Source organism: Anthonomus grandis, chromosome 19 (genome assembly GCF_022605725.1).
Source record: "Anthonomus grandis grandis chromosome 19, icAntGran1.3, whole genome shotgun sequence".
In the NCBI taxonomy this organism is placed as follows: domain Eukaryota; kingdom Metazoa; phylum Arthropoda; class Insecta; order Coleoptera; family Curculionidae; genus Anthonomus; species Anthonomus grandis.
This window is the reverse complement of record NC_065564.1, coordinates 3,534,583-3,548,274: the sequence shown is the minus strand read 5'-3', so window position 1 is coordinate 3,548,274 and position 13,692 is coordinate 3,534,583. Positions and strand designations below refer to the sequence as shown.

Genomic DNA, 13,692 nt, shown 5'->3' with positions numbered 1-13,692 from the left:
GCGCAATTAAATGGTTTTTATATCCCGTTGGGCTCGGCCTGCAAGATGACGGGTTACCAGCGTCCTACGATGCAAATGAGCGACGATAAATTTATTTCGCAAGAAGGCGGTTTAGCAAGCGAGCATCTTCATTTGAATTCTCATTGTCTAGACTATTATCGCGGCTTTTATGGCCTACACATCAAAACGATAAAACAACAACTAAACAATATTTTATTTACAAAAAAGTCCTCCTCTCTATACGTGTTAATTCTCTAAGTCGTCGGTGGACTCCCCAGTTTCCAGGGTGACCCTCACGCTCCTGTCTCCCCGTTTCTTATTTTTCCTTTTTCGCCTGTTTACCACCCCCAGCTCGTCGTCCATCATGCGTACTATCACCATTTGATCGGAGGTGTCCAGGGGGGCCACCGAAATGTCCCTGACCGCCCTGAACTTACCTACGTTGTTCAAATGCTCGTTTTCCAAACGGAAGAAGTTCCACATGAACCTCCTAGAAAAAAGAAGTTCTACAGTTCCTTTAAGGGGCAATCTGAGTACAAACCTAAAGACTTCTAGAGGCGCCAGGATGCACACCATAGAGTTCTCCATCACGTACCCCATTTCGGTCATACCGATCAAGAAAGCCCAGCCGAACCGCAGTATTAAGTCCTCAAATATTGCAAAGTAGTAAAACCACTGAAAGAGTCAAATATAACAGAAATATTTGTTAGCAATTAGGCTCCTCACTCACCGTGGAGGGATAAACGATTTCCTCCCGTAAAAACTTATTGTCTCCAGGTTTGGCGTCAAATAGACCCCAATCCAGCTTAATGTCCCACGTGTATGCGTAAAACGTGCTCACGAGGGACGCGATTATCCACAAATATAAAAAAGGAGACGTGCGATCCTCCTCAGGATAATTATCTGATGGAAAAAGCTCTTTACAACCAGTTAAAGCCCCTTCATTCTACTCACATTCATCAACCTTATTTAAAGTACTAAATATCACAACGAAAAATGAGGTGGCGTACTTCAAGGCGTTCGCTATATGCGGGAAGGCCTCCCTGGTGTCCCGGTACCTCCTGAGGCACTGGGCGAACCTGAACCAGGGAGGCAGACAAGCCATCAGCGCCCTCACCCCCAAAAACCTCTCCACGCAGTAGTTGGCATCTGAAAATTAAAGTCTTAATGTGGTAAAAACTGTTGGGAGGTCAATGGGCAGTACCTTTTGCCTCCGACCAGCTACCGTTGCTCGCGTAGAAGCACACGAAGTACTGCAGATCCGTGAAGAGGGTCACTAAACTGTTCAGCTGATCCGCCAGCCAAAAATCAGCAAACGTCACATAGAAAAACGGTGCCAAGATCACTTTCCCCTGAAAATTCACACGTGGTTCTTAGGATAATGAAACACTATAAAGTGTCCCTATAATGCGGCTGCTACTACAAACCCAAGAAATAACAGGAAACAACCAACAAGAAATTAAAAAAAAAAGAAAATAAAATACCTAAATTAGCAAATACAATGCATGCAGCGTGTACACACCAAAACTCTGAGGGCCCAGAAGCGCGCCTCGTGCCTGAACGTCTTCGTGGGGTTGAACACGAACATCACCATCAGCACGATGAGGGCGAGGGGGTGCACGAACGCCGGCACCCCTATTTGCTGGCTAAAGATGAAACATAACACCTGCAACCAAAACATTACTTGACAACCCACAATTACTTTAGGAGCAATGTTGTGAATTTTAAGGAAATGAACCAGCTCGTCCAAGAAGTTGAGTAGTAGCAATGGTGACGTAGATTTTTTTGTTTCAAGTAGCCCCATAAAAAAAGTCCTGAGATGTAAGGTCGGGCTACTCGGTAGGCCCTCGACGACTAACTCACCGCTTAGGGTATTAGTCAAATATTCTCGAACATTTCTGCTAAAGTGAGGCAGTGTTATAGAAAAACTGTTTCCAACTCAAATTCATGAGGATGTCAGTGGCTCTACTGCATTTTTCAACATGTTTAGGTAAAGATCGTCCCCTGTCAAATTTTGGTCTAAAGAGAGAAGCCCAACAATGTGATTCCCTAATATGCCAGCTCCCACATTTATTCTTTCTGGGTATTATGTGTGTGTTTCACGAAATATGTGGGGATTTGCGTCGCTCCAATAACGAACTGGTCCTTCCTGACATTTAACTGTTTGGAATTACAAAAAAAACTCTCTCTGGTGCAGAACCATCCAGCACTCCCTTGGATCTTATTCAACTTACCGATATGGACCACATGATCCCAAAAACCGCCGCCATCTCAATAATATGCTGCTCGGAAAGATGGTTGCGAGGGTCCATCTCGAAAATTAAGACGTGGTTCACCCCCGAGGAGCGCCACCCGTAAATGTTGATGCCCCACAGGAACAAGAACTCCACTATCAAGAGGGGGCCGCGGTACAACCTGGTTACGACCCTCCAGTCATGTTTCGGAGACCGGAACACACCTGGAAACCGCAGTTTTGTCCATAAGAGTTCCATCCTAGCTATGCAGAGCACTCACCAGACAAAACCACTGCCACTATGAGCACAATAAAGGCTCCGGAGAAGAGGCCGACCTTGAAAGTGGTCCAGGGACTCTGGTGTTCCCCTAAAGGGGGCACCCTTAGCCTCTTCATTGCCCTCTGACGGTCGCCACCCTCCAGGTCTTGAGTGAAGGTGGCTTCGGTTTCCCGGATCAGTCTGTCGATGTCTTTGTTGGTGTAGAAGTGGGAGTTTTCCACGTTTTCGGTGCGCCATCTGGTGCCTATGTCCACTGTTAGTAACTGGAAGAACAAACAACTCTTAGATCCTCTGGATAGCCAATTCAATTGTCCAGACTTACCTTGTCGTGTTTCTTCAATATCTTCCTAAAACCTGTGAAATTTAAATTCTGATAATTCTGTAGGAGGATGAGGCTCAGGTAGAACTCGCTGAAGGCCAGCTTCAGCTCCTGCATCTTCTTCGCCGGCACGTTCCTCTTCCTCAACAGGTTATTCTTGAAGGTGCTTCCTTTGCTCTTACCCTCGAACTCGTACTCTTGTGTCTCGGTGAGTTCGCTCCTGAGTGTGGCGAACCTCCTGGTGGCCTCAGCCAGTTTTTCTGGAAAATCTTTTTGTAACGATCGCACTCCGTTGTTACGCCGAGGTTTACCTGAATAAAACGTGTTGATTTTGGTCAATTCCTTGTTGCAGAACCGGAAAAAACTGCTCGTCGAACTTCGCGAAGTACCTGGTGAGGATCTCGGGTTCCACGACCTCCCCCGAGGGGGCCTGCTCCACGGCCGCGTATAGCATCGATTTCATTTCCTTAAGAACAATTTTAAAAATAAACAACACAAAGAACCTGGAGAGCTTAAAATAAACCAAAATAATTAGGACTAATTAATGTTCACCTCGTAATTAATGTACTGCTTTCGCCATTCGGGGGTGATGTGGGCCGAGAGGTGTTCGGCGAACTTCATTTTCAACGATTTTTACGGGATTAATTTGATTTAACATCTAAAAAAAAAAAGGGTTATCCTACGGGAATTGTTTTGGTTTGTTCGGGACGGCGAGCGTCGACGGGAGTATGGAGTGCGAGACTGACGTCGCGACGTCACATTGCGACGCTTTTCAGCTGTTTCACGTCGTCGGGGGAGAGCGTTCCCGATTTTAATTCGGGAACGGATCGATACACGGTCGCTCCTCAAGTGAGCGGAGTTATTCGCCATTTTATTGGCATTTTGCAAGAAAATGAGAAGGAGAAACTGGGTTTTTCCAGAGGGAGTTGAATTGTTAATATGTCTGAAAAAAAACAAGTTCTTCCAGGCAGTTGAGTCACATCCAGTAGTTTCCCAGGAAGAAACGAATAAGGAAAGGCAATAAAATAGGCAACTACAGGAAGAGAATAATAAAAGACCACGTAATAAAATATACTAGATATAAATTCCCCAGGCTTTATTCAGGCCCCACTTACCTAATTTCCTCTAATTCCCTCAATAATAAATCTAGCAAGTTTTCCAGTTAATTTCCCCGAAAAAACCGGAGCTATATCCACCTAAGGCAAATTTTTAATGATCAAATAACTCCGCGAACAAACCCGCAGACCGCAGATTTTCCCCGGAATCAGGACGATTTCCTTAAGAAAACTTTAACGTTATTTCACCGGCGAAGGGAACGCGGGGGGTAAAAGGGCTTTTAAAAATCAAAGGCGTTCGCATTTTAATCTGACAGTAACAGAAAGGCCATAAATCCCGAAATAGGAAAGCCTGCACCGCAATACTTCTTCTCCTCGGCAGGTTGTTAGCGAGGGCCTTCTGACATGTTCCTTTCGTAGATAATTCTTCTTAGACCTTGTTAAAATTCTAAAGTTTCTTCTGTTAGCGCACTCACACACACATACATGCACACCGCACATCGGCAAGGATTTCGTTTTGTTCGCTCGTATAAATAGAAAACATATCGAGTTTCCTCCCTTTGATATATAAGGGTCGTGAAAGGGCTCTTAAGTTATTCAATAAATTGTTTGGTAACTTGGTCTTTTTGAGGCACAAAGCAACAATACTAGGGGATGAAAGAAAAAGGGATGGCAGCAATTGTATTGAAATGATACTGCTGTGTATCTATACGGTCTCCGAGGAATCAAAGCTATCAAAGGTCCGGGAATAAGTTGTTTGATAGGTCTTAAGATTCAATATTTAAGGGTCAACTACCAGACTGGGATAAAAGGGTTACATCTTTTTCGTTCCCTTTCTTTGTCTCAATTTTATTAGGTCGTATGCTCTAGCCAACCCACTAATTTTTTTCCTTCTTGCAAGTTTGGACTATATTAGTACAGGTTTATAGATCATCCTAGATCCTCCTCATTAATAAACCAGAAAATGTCCGGGGTGTACGTGCTCCCAAAATCCCCGACAGATTATTCCATCACACCGGGCAACAATTGATGTTGCACGCCTGTCAAAATACTGATTATATACACCCGAATCGGAGATTGAACCTTATTAAGCTCCCCCCGGAGAGGAAACTAATGTAACTTTTAATTAAGAGAATTTAACGTTCATTATAGAGGTGCATCGGCAGGTGCGCCACTGGTTTTACTGAGATACGATCTGGACTCGTCGATACTTTCTTTCATTAAACCTGATGGTGAAATATAATCGGATTGTGTGTAAAACGCCTCTGAAATACGTTTACTTCGTGGTTCTTTATTACCTCAACCATGGCAGAGCCTTAAGAGTAGAAGTTAGAACAAGTTCTTCCGACTTTTAAGACTTAATAGGGCCCTTTGACGGCATGTTAGAAGAGACACAAGTGCCTGGAAGTAATAAAAAACTTATTCCAGGCGGGCACATGTATTCTCCATCCGCTCACCACGGCTGCCACTGTGCAACTGGCTCTTGAATATAACGAGCTTGCCCGAACAAACCCGAAGGGCTACCAGACTTCTTGATTACACTGATAGTTCATTATAATATGGTATTAAGCTTGGAGAAATTTAGAAAAGTAAGTAATGACCTCAGATGCCTAGAAAAACTTAGGAAATTCCTCACTCCCCGATAGATTATCCCAATTGATGTTGTACGCTTCTCAAAATACTGATTATATACACCCGAATCGGAGATTGAACCTTATTAAGCTCCCCCCGGAGGGGGAACTAATGTAACTTTTAATTAAGAGAACTTAACGTTCATTATAGAGATGCATCAGCAAGGGCCCCACTGGTTTTACTGAGATACAATCTGGACCCGTCGATACTTTTCTCTTTTCTTTCATTGAACCTAATGGTGAAATACAATCGGATTGTGTGAAAACCGCCTCTGAAACACGTTTATTTGGTGGTTTTTTAATACCTCAAGCATACCAGAAGCTTAGAGGCAGAATTTAGAGTGTTTTTTAAGGCTTAATAGGGCTCTTGTGCCCTTTGGTGACGTAATAGAAGAGACTCAAGTGCCTGGAAGAAATAAAAAACTTATTTCAGACGAGCACATGTATTCTCCACCCGCTGGCCACGGCTGCCGCTGTACAACTGACTCTTATTATCACGAGCTTTGCCGAACAAACCCGAAGGGTTGCGTTCCAGACTTCTTGATTACTAAAACGATTCAGGAAAATGTGTAATGACCTCAGATGCCTGGAAAAACTTGGGAACTTCGTCAATCGCCTGAAAGTTCTTCTTCAGCACACAGTTGGCTCCCCAATAAGTATGTTCATAATTAAGTAACTTAAAAAAAAACGTCTTTCTCTCCCCACTCGTCCCCTCGCGCGATCCTCCGGAGGGGGGTGAGGAAGAGGAAGAAAAAGACAGGAAAAGGGGGACCCCCCACCGAATAGACGGCTCGCGTACGCCGCATTATTAGTTCTGTCCGACGCGCTGCCGAGGAATCTGTGCAAGAATCTCGCGTGAGGCGTCTGACACGTGCGTCGCGTAATTTCCGACGCCCGTCGCGACGCGGTGCATCGAGTGTGCGAGGGAGCGGGCGAGCGTTTAGGGAAAAGTGGCGAGTGCGAGGGAGAGCGGCGCCCCTGCTGCCTGCTAATAAAGTGAGGAGGCGCCACCGCCCTCGGGGGGGGGTGCACACGACAACCATGCTTAGGGGGTGAGTTGAGTTTTCGGTGTCCTTAACCTTCATTAGCATGGAAAGCTTGCTTAAACTAGGGTGAAAAGCATCTCTAACTCCAGTAAATTCCCCTTTTGTTCTTCAAATGTTGAATCTCTAGACCGGAAGAACTGAAGAAGTCCTCAGAAGTAGAAGTTGGCGACTTTGCCTAACTGCATTCCCTTGCGGGATTGTCGTTTTATTAAGGCCCCCAAGTTAAGCCACGATAAACACGAAAATTTTATGTTCACATCGACGTGGGATCGTAAACTGCAGCGAAAAGTCATTTATCATCGGATTCATTTATATTACTTTATCGAATCGAGCCACGATCAACCGCGGGTGGTAAATTTCTTAATAACCATAATGCGTCCTACCGGGGACGGTCACCTTTGAGATTCTCTGTGAATTTGTGGACTTTTAACCAATAAATCCGCTAAAAAGTTTAGTTTTTTCCTCTGCCGTCTTCTTCCACGAGCTGACTAATAAATTCTAGAGCGTTCCTATTCTCCATCCGCTCTCCATGACTGCCGCTGCTTAACTGACCTATAAACTACCCCCTCTCTCGACTAGCCTGAGGGGCTGCGTTCCAGAAATACCACAAAACACAAAACTATAGAGAAATGGTGGTTGCATCTAAACTGATAAAAGGAAATTCTTCTGGCAAATCTGCTGGGGCCCTCTCAGTTGTAACTAACATGACAGTTTGTCAAATCAAAATTGTACAAAGGCGTGGTCAAATTAAGGCGCGAAAATCAAATTTCATTTAATCAGAAAGTAAATAATTTTGTTATTTAATCGCAATATCTAAAGCAAACGCCTAATAAAGAAATGTTACTGATATTTAAGCGAGTTAATGTAGTGCCATATTGAGTTAATAATAGTGTACTACATATCACCAATCTTAAAAAATTCTAAATTTCACTACTGAATGAATTATCTTTGCTTAATATATACTTCCTTCTGTTGCCACGCTTACAACATACATTAAAAAACAAACTCAGCGATATGAAAAATCGTGTTTCATCAGTCAATGTCAACAACGTCATTTCTGTCAACTTTGCCAAGCAAGATGGCCGACATACATTCCGATATAAGCTTCATACATGTGTAATAAACTAAGCCTCTCTTTCGACTATAATAGAAGCTTGAGGAACTGCGCTCCATGCCTTAGTTATATCATTAAATCATTATAAGGATGGTCACCGGTCACCTTTGGGATTATCATGGAATGTGCTGACTTTTAATCAATAAATTCATTGAAGCCACTAAAAGACTAATAATTCTAGAGCACTGCTTTCCTCCATCCGCTCGTCATGACTACCACTGTTTAACTGACCCCTCCTCTCGACCATAATCGAGCCCGAGCTAACCCGAACTACCTCGAGGTGCTGCTGCGTTCCAGGATTCTTAATTATATTGTTAATTCATAATAGGGACTTAGGCCACGTATGGAATCGATAAAAAAATAACATAAACAGTAGACCTTAAAAACAAAACATAACGTAACGAGGTAAACAAACAGAAGAGTAAATTACGGCCTCTTCGGCTTATTTATATTTACCGAAGCGGTGGCCCGAAATAGGCCCTAAAAGTGCGTGTCTAGTCATATCGCTGACACTTAGACAATCATTTATAAATTCCCAAGTGTACGAGGCAATAAATTAACATTTCTTCTGCGGCTGAAGGATTTCACCGCGATCGAATGTCTTGTCGTAACGGCACATTAGTCTGGCTTCTCTGGATGCATTCTTCGAATGTTTGTTGCAATAGTCATATAATTAAATGAGATTTTGATTCATAACCATTTCCTAAACGAGCGGTTTCCCAAGAAATCCAAACCTAAAAATAAATACCCGCAGTAGCAACACAAACGTATCGTTTTCAAAGCCGTGCTTAAACCACTTAAACTTAAGTACTTCCAGTGAGTTTTCGACATTATAAGAAGGAGTCCCCTTAAACTTTTGTGCCCTGAAGGGGTTGTTCTTCTTACCTAGCGACTCTCAAAGCGCAATACACACACACGACGAACTCCCCGGAGCGTTTCGGGGAGTTTGATGTTTGACGTATTTACGTGACACGGATTGCCAACGTTGTTCCTGCGGGAACTCGCTTGTTTGGCTTTAAATGGGAAAAGGGGGAGCCCGCGATTTTCTTTTCAGTGTTGTTAAAGTCGGGTGCACCGCTACATAGTAATGAGCTACAGGTCTGCGAGGAATTTTCGCATACAATTGAAGAAATTTAAGTAAATCTATTGTGCGAATGTAAAACCGACTAATAAAGAGTCGTTCGTCTAAAGAGTTGATCCGTACAAAACGAGAGGCTGGCTGGGATTCTGGAACGTAGCAGAATCGGTAATTGGGGCTAATGAAATTCGAAATAATTTAAGCAGAACGCACATCCACAGCCCCAATATATCAGCATTTAGGATCTTCTACAACAAAACACATACGTTTAATCAAAATTAAGTAATCTCTTGAACAGATTACAATACATTAGTCTTACTTTCCCTAATGAACCGTCATTTATTTAAATTTATCTCGGTGATCGGATTAAACGCCCCCGGGGCCTTTTCAGATGCATCTCAAACACTATATTCAATTTTCCTATTGTTAACGAATAAGTGTTTGAGTAATTAATGCATATAAGCCCTGGAGGAAGCTTGAGGAGAGGAGTTCCAGACACCGAGAGCCTGGAATGAGTGACTTATCAATTATAAAAATATTTACAAAAATGAAATATCTGGGCCATCGTCAGTAAAAATAGCCCGGAAATGCATAATTCACACTATAAAATTCATTATTTCGGTTTAACGGTACGTATATAATAAACGTATTATGCCCGCTAAGCTTAACGATGCTAATTAGCCACATTAGCACTAAAAATCGGGCTTTTTCCTAAAAGAAAAAAAGAAATAACAGAAAACTTGTTAAATAAATTGCGTCGGCAGGAAACGCGTCGTCTATAATTTAAAATAATTTTCATTTGAAAAAGTTTTCACCTGGGGGGAACGGTCATTACCTCACCCGTTATCGGACAGAAAATTATACAGGGGGTGTTTGAATAAAACTCATTTAAACAATTTATCTCTGATAACTTTAACTTGCCTCCATGACCCTTTGTAGATGAGAAAAGGCCTTCGTCTGCCCCTGGTTAAATGTTAAAATACCGAAGTTTATTCCGGAGTTAACTCGGGATCGATATTGCACCACACAACACACGTATAGAAACTTTCCAGACAAACAACGAGCTCCATTTGTTTCCATGGTATTCGCATTAGGAGGCGGGCGGGCAACATGCCCGAGTTCTTAACTGTAATAAAAACAACTTTCGGGGATACGGCCCCTCCGTTAATATTCCGGACACGGTCGGTTTTCCGGACTTTCCGGAATCCCCCTTGTGATTGATGTATGCCCGGCGTATTAAAAGTGGCAGTTTAAAGAGGTATTAAGTGGAATAATATGAAAATCTGAATCATCGGCGGATGTGCGTTCTTGACTTTGATCCAAGGATGACCTCGATTGAAAAAAATAAAGAAGTAAAATTCAATTCGATCTCTGTTTATATGTTGAATATTATTAGAGAGAGAAGCAGTTGAATGAGTCAGTCTAGTAGTCACTTTGAGTGCCTGCAATAATTTTCTAACTACTCTCAAGCTTTTTACAGACATTTGAAGGTAAATTAAGCAAGTTTAGGGATCTCTATTGAATTCTAGATAATTTTAGTGTATTTTCCAGGCTTTTGAACTACTCTGAAGATAAATTGAACAAGTCGGGGGCTCTCTATTGAATTCTAGATAATTTTAGAGTATCTTCCGGGCTTTTGAGGCACTCTGGGTGCTTGGAATAAGTTTCTAACTACTCTCAAGCTTTTTACAGGCTTTTAAAGGTAAATTGAGCAAGTCTAAGGCTCTCCTTCCAATTCTAAGTAATTGAAGAGTATCTTCCAGATTTTTGAGACGCTCTGAGTGCCTGGAATAATTTTCTAACTACTCTCAAGCTTGTTACAGGCTTTTGAAGGTAAATTAAGCAAGTCTAAGGCTCTCCTTCCAATTCTAAGTAATTGAAGAGTATCTTCCAGGTTCTTGAGACGCTCTGAGTGCCTGGAATAAGTTTCTAACTACTCTCAAGCTTTTTACAGGCGTTTGAAGGTAAATTGAGCAAGTCTAAGGCTCTCCTTCCAATTCTAAGTAATTGAAGAGTATCTTTCAGATTTTTGAGACGCTCTGAGTGCCTGGAATAATTTTCTAACTACTCTCAAGCTTTTTACAGGCGTCTGAAGGTAAATTAAGCAAGTCTAAGGCTCTCCTTCCAATTCTAAGTAATTGAAGAGTATCTTCCAGGTTTTTGAGACGCTCTGAGTGCCTGGAATAATTTTCTAACTACTCTCAAGCTTTTTACAGGCGTTTGAAGGTAAATTGAGCAAGTCTAAGGCTCTCTATCTAATCTTAGAGTATTTTCCAGCCTTTTGAAGCACTTTGAGTGCCTGGAATAATTTTTTAATTACTCTCAAGCCTCTCCAATTCATTTGAAGATAAATTGAGCGAATCTAGGACTCCCCTTTGAATTCTTCCTTGGCTTTTGGAGTTGGCATATCATACACAGTCGGTCGTTCGACAGGGTATTTAGTACACATTTTCAAACTTTCTAATTGCATTAGGCTCAGACTTAGTGCAAAATTATAGATTTTTGTCAGACTTTGTTTCCCGTCAGTTTTCCATAAAAAAAAATCGATTTTTTTTACAATTTTCCGAGTACCTAATACCTAATACTTCTTTGATTTTTAGCGATTTTTTTCCAACTATGGAGAATAATTAAAAATGACCAACATTTTAGCCAGAGAAGGCAAAGAAAACCCTTGTTGTTCCAGACTTTCAAACGTAAACTACTGATCCAGATTTTTTTTAATAGAACCTTTTAATCAAGTATTGTGGGTTTCCCATGGGGGATGGATTTTTTTTTATAAGAGCTTTTTTCTTTATTTTTCATGCCCTATATGTGAAAAAAAGTTTTTTTTTTATTTGGGCTGTCTTTTGGATTATCGGAATTGCTCAAAAATGTTGCCAAAAGTGGAAAATCTTGGAAAACTCGCTAAAAGTTAAATTTTCGAAAAAATTAACTTTATGAGACCTTTTTGATTGAATTTCTATTGTGGAATAAGCTGCAAAAATAGAAAATCTTAAATTTCCCATAAGACTCGATAAATGTTATGATTATCGTCTTGAGGATTTTGTCGAGAAACTATCATAGATCGAAGCGATTTTCTTGTAATTACGTATACACGGTATTATTCCACATGACTTTTATTTGAAACAAAAAAATATCATGCCTTTAAATTCCCCATTGCCAAAAATAGATTCTATTTATTGGCATTGGAGTTTTAAGCCTTTTACAGGCGTTTGAAGATCAATTAAGCAAATCTAGGGCTCTCTTTTGAGCCCTAAGTAACCTTAGAGTATTTTCCAGTCTTTGAGGGACTCTGACTCCCTGGAATAATTTTCTAACTACTCGCAATTCTTTTCCAGGCATTTGAAGATAAATTGAGCGAGTCTACTTTTAACCTAGAGTGTTTTCCTTGCTTTTGAAGCACTTTGAGTGCCTGGAATAATCTTCTAACTAATCTCATGCATTTGAAGATAAACCAAAAGACTTCAAGCGTCTAAAAGGAACATCCACTCAGCATAAATACCAAAATGAGTAGCTTTTACGACCGTCTAAATTAAAAACTGGCCTCCCAATTATCGACCATTAATATGCCACCATAAAGGTAAATTGAATTTTGAATCTGCATATTATGTGACGGTTGGATTCCAGTGGCGCGGATTATTAGCGCAATTTGTTGCCACATGAACTGGCTGACTGACGACTATGAAACATGAATTATGTCCCCGGTGTATTGTCAATAAGAGGCGATCGTATATCAATTATTATTACGATCCAGGACGGGATCGCACGTTACGGTGCGTGGCCCGCCCACATTTCTAAACGGTCTTTGTAGACATTTTAAAAAGGTGCACACGCCCATGTGTTGTATGAAAGGCATTACCATCGACAGATAAATCGTTTTCTGATAACCCATAACGTGTATACCGTGAATACCTTCGGGTTTGTTGTGTGCAACAACGTTGGGCCATTTCGTAGTGTGGTACCGGCATTTTTCATGAAAATTCAATTCCAGGGACACGCATTCCAGGCACTCCATACAGCACTATTTCAGTTTTTGTCGATTTGCACAAATTGCAAATAAATAACCGTATTTCTTTATAAGAAGATGCCTTCGTTTAAATATATAGCCTCAGGAACTACTTTTAATTAAGGACTTCTATTCTCTATTCAAAATAAATAATTTTCTTTTACCTCAGGAATTCCTCTGCTTAAACGCCGCAGTTCAATATTTACCCAAGCATAACTGTTTTTCTTGTTGTACGCATACCGGATAAGGTTTATTTAGGGTTTTATGGTGTTTGGTGAAAATCCGACAGTCCATGGTGGGCCATCAACCGAGGCAATCATATATACGGTGTTAAATAAATGCGCCTAGATATTCCCACTGATGAAATCGGATAGCGCATGTAAATAACCGCTAATCAGATTAGGCCGGGATCCGATTTTATTACAAAGGTGATTTTACCGATGTATGTACGCCATGTTTTCATTGAAAAAGTGAGGCTTCACTACGGGGTTACAGGTCAACGGTTTTGTTAGTAAGTGGGATTCTTTTGGGGGGGAAACATTTAATTCGTCAAACGTTGAAAGGGTCGCCACTTTTTAATTTTTTATATTCAGAAACAGTGGTAAATTGTCCTTGCATGCAGCCGAAGCCATTTTTGCTTAATTTCTATTAAAAAAGGCCATGGGTTCTTCCTTCTAGGTAGTTACAATTAATTTTACATATTTTCTCCTCAACAATTTAATAGATTCTTTCTTCCAGGCAGTTGAAGTCATGGTTTATATTTTTGTATGCTATTTCAATTTTTGTATATTCATCCATAATTTTAAATTATTCCTTACAAGCAGTAGAAGTCAATTTTCTATATTCTCCTTTAAAAAATTTCTTGGATTCATTATTCCATGCAGTTGAAGTCAAGGGTTGTGTGGATAAAAAAACAATGTTTCTGCAGAA

General features: G+C 41.1%; 2 protein-coding genes across 8 annotated transcripts in view; one reads left to right on the top strand and one right to left on the bottom strand.

Annotated features, from left to right (window-relative positions):
* Nucleotides 1-196: 196 nt before the first annotated feature.
* Nucleotides 197-3,604, bottom strand: LOC126747416 (xenotropic and polytropic retrovirus receptor 1-like). Its single transcript, XM_050455994.1, is given in 12 exon segments — nt 197-490; nt 542-675; nt 731-903; nt 955-1,149; nt 1,205-1,352; nt 1,523-1,666; nt 2,235-2,458; nt 2,515-2,776; nt 2,836-3,092; nt 3,144-3,195; nt 3,197-3,298; nt 3,385-3,604. Coding segments are annotated over 12 exon segments (2,004 nt in total). The 5' UTR covers nt 3,454-3,604; the 3' UTR covers nt 197-246.
* Nucleotides 3,605-6,324: 2,720 nt separating this feature from the next.
* Nucleotides 6,325-13,692, top strand: part of LOC126747351 (collagen alpha-1(XVIII) chain) — an 83,911-nt gene continuing 76,543 nt past the window's right edge. For all 7 annotated transcript variants that reach the window (XM_050455920.1, XM_050455918.1, XM_050455919.1 and 4 more), the window contains exon 1: nt 6,325-6,570. The gene's annotated coding sequence lies outside the window, so the exon portion shown is untranslated. The remainder of the gene's footprint in view (nt 6,571-13,692) is intronic.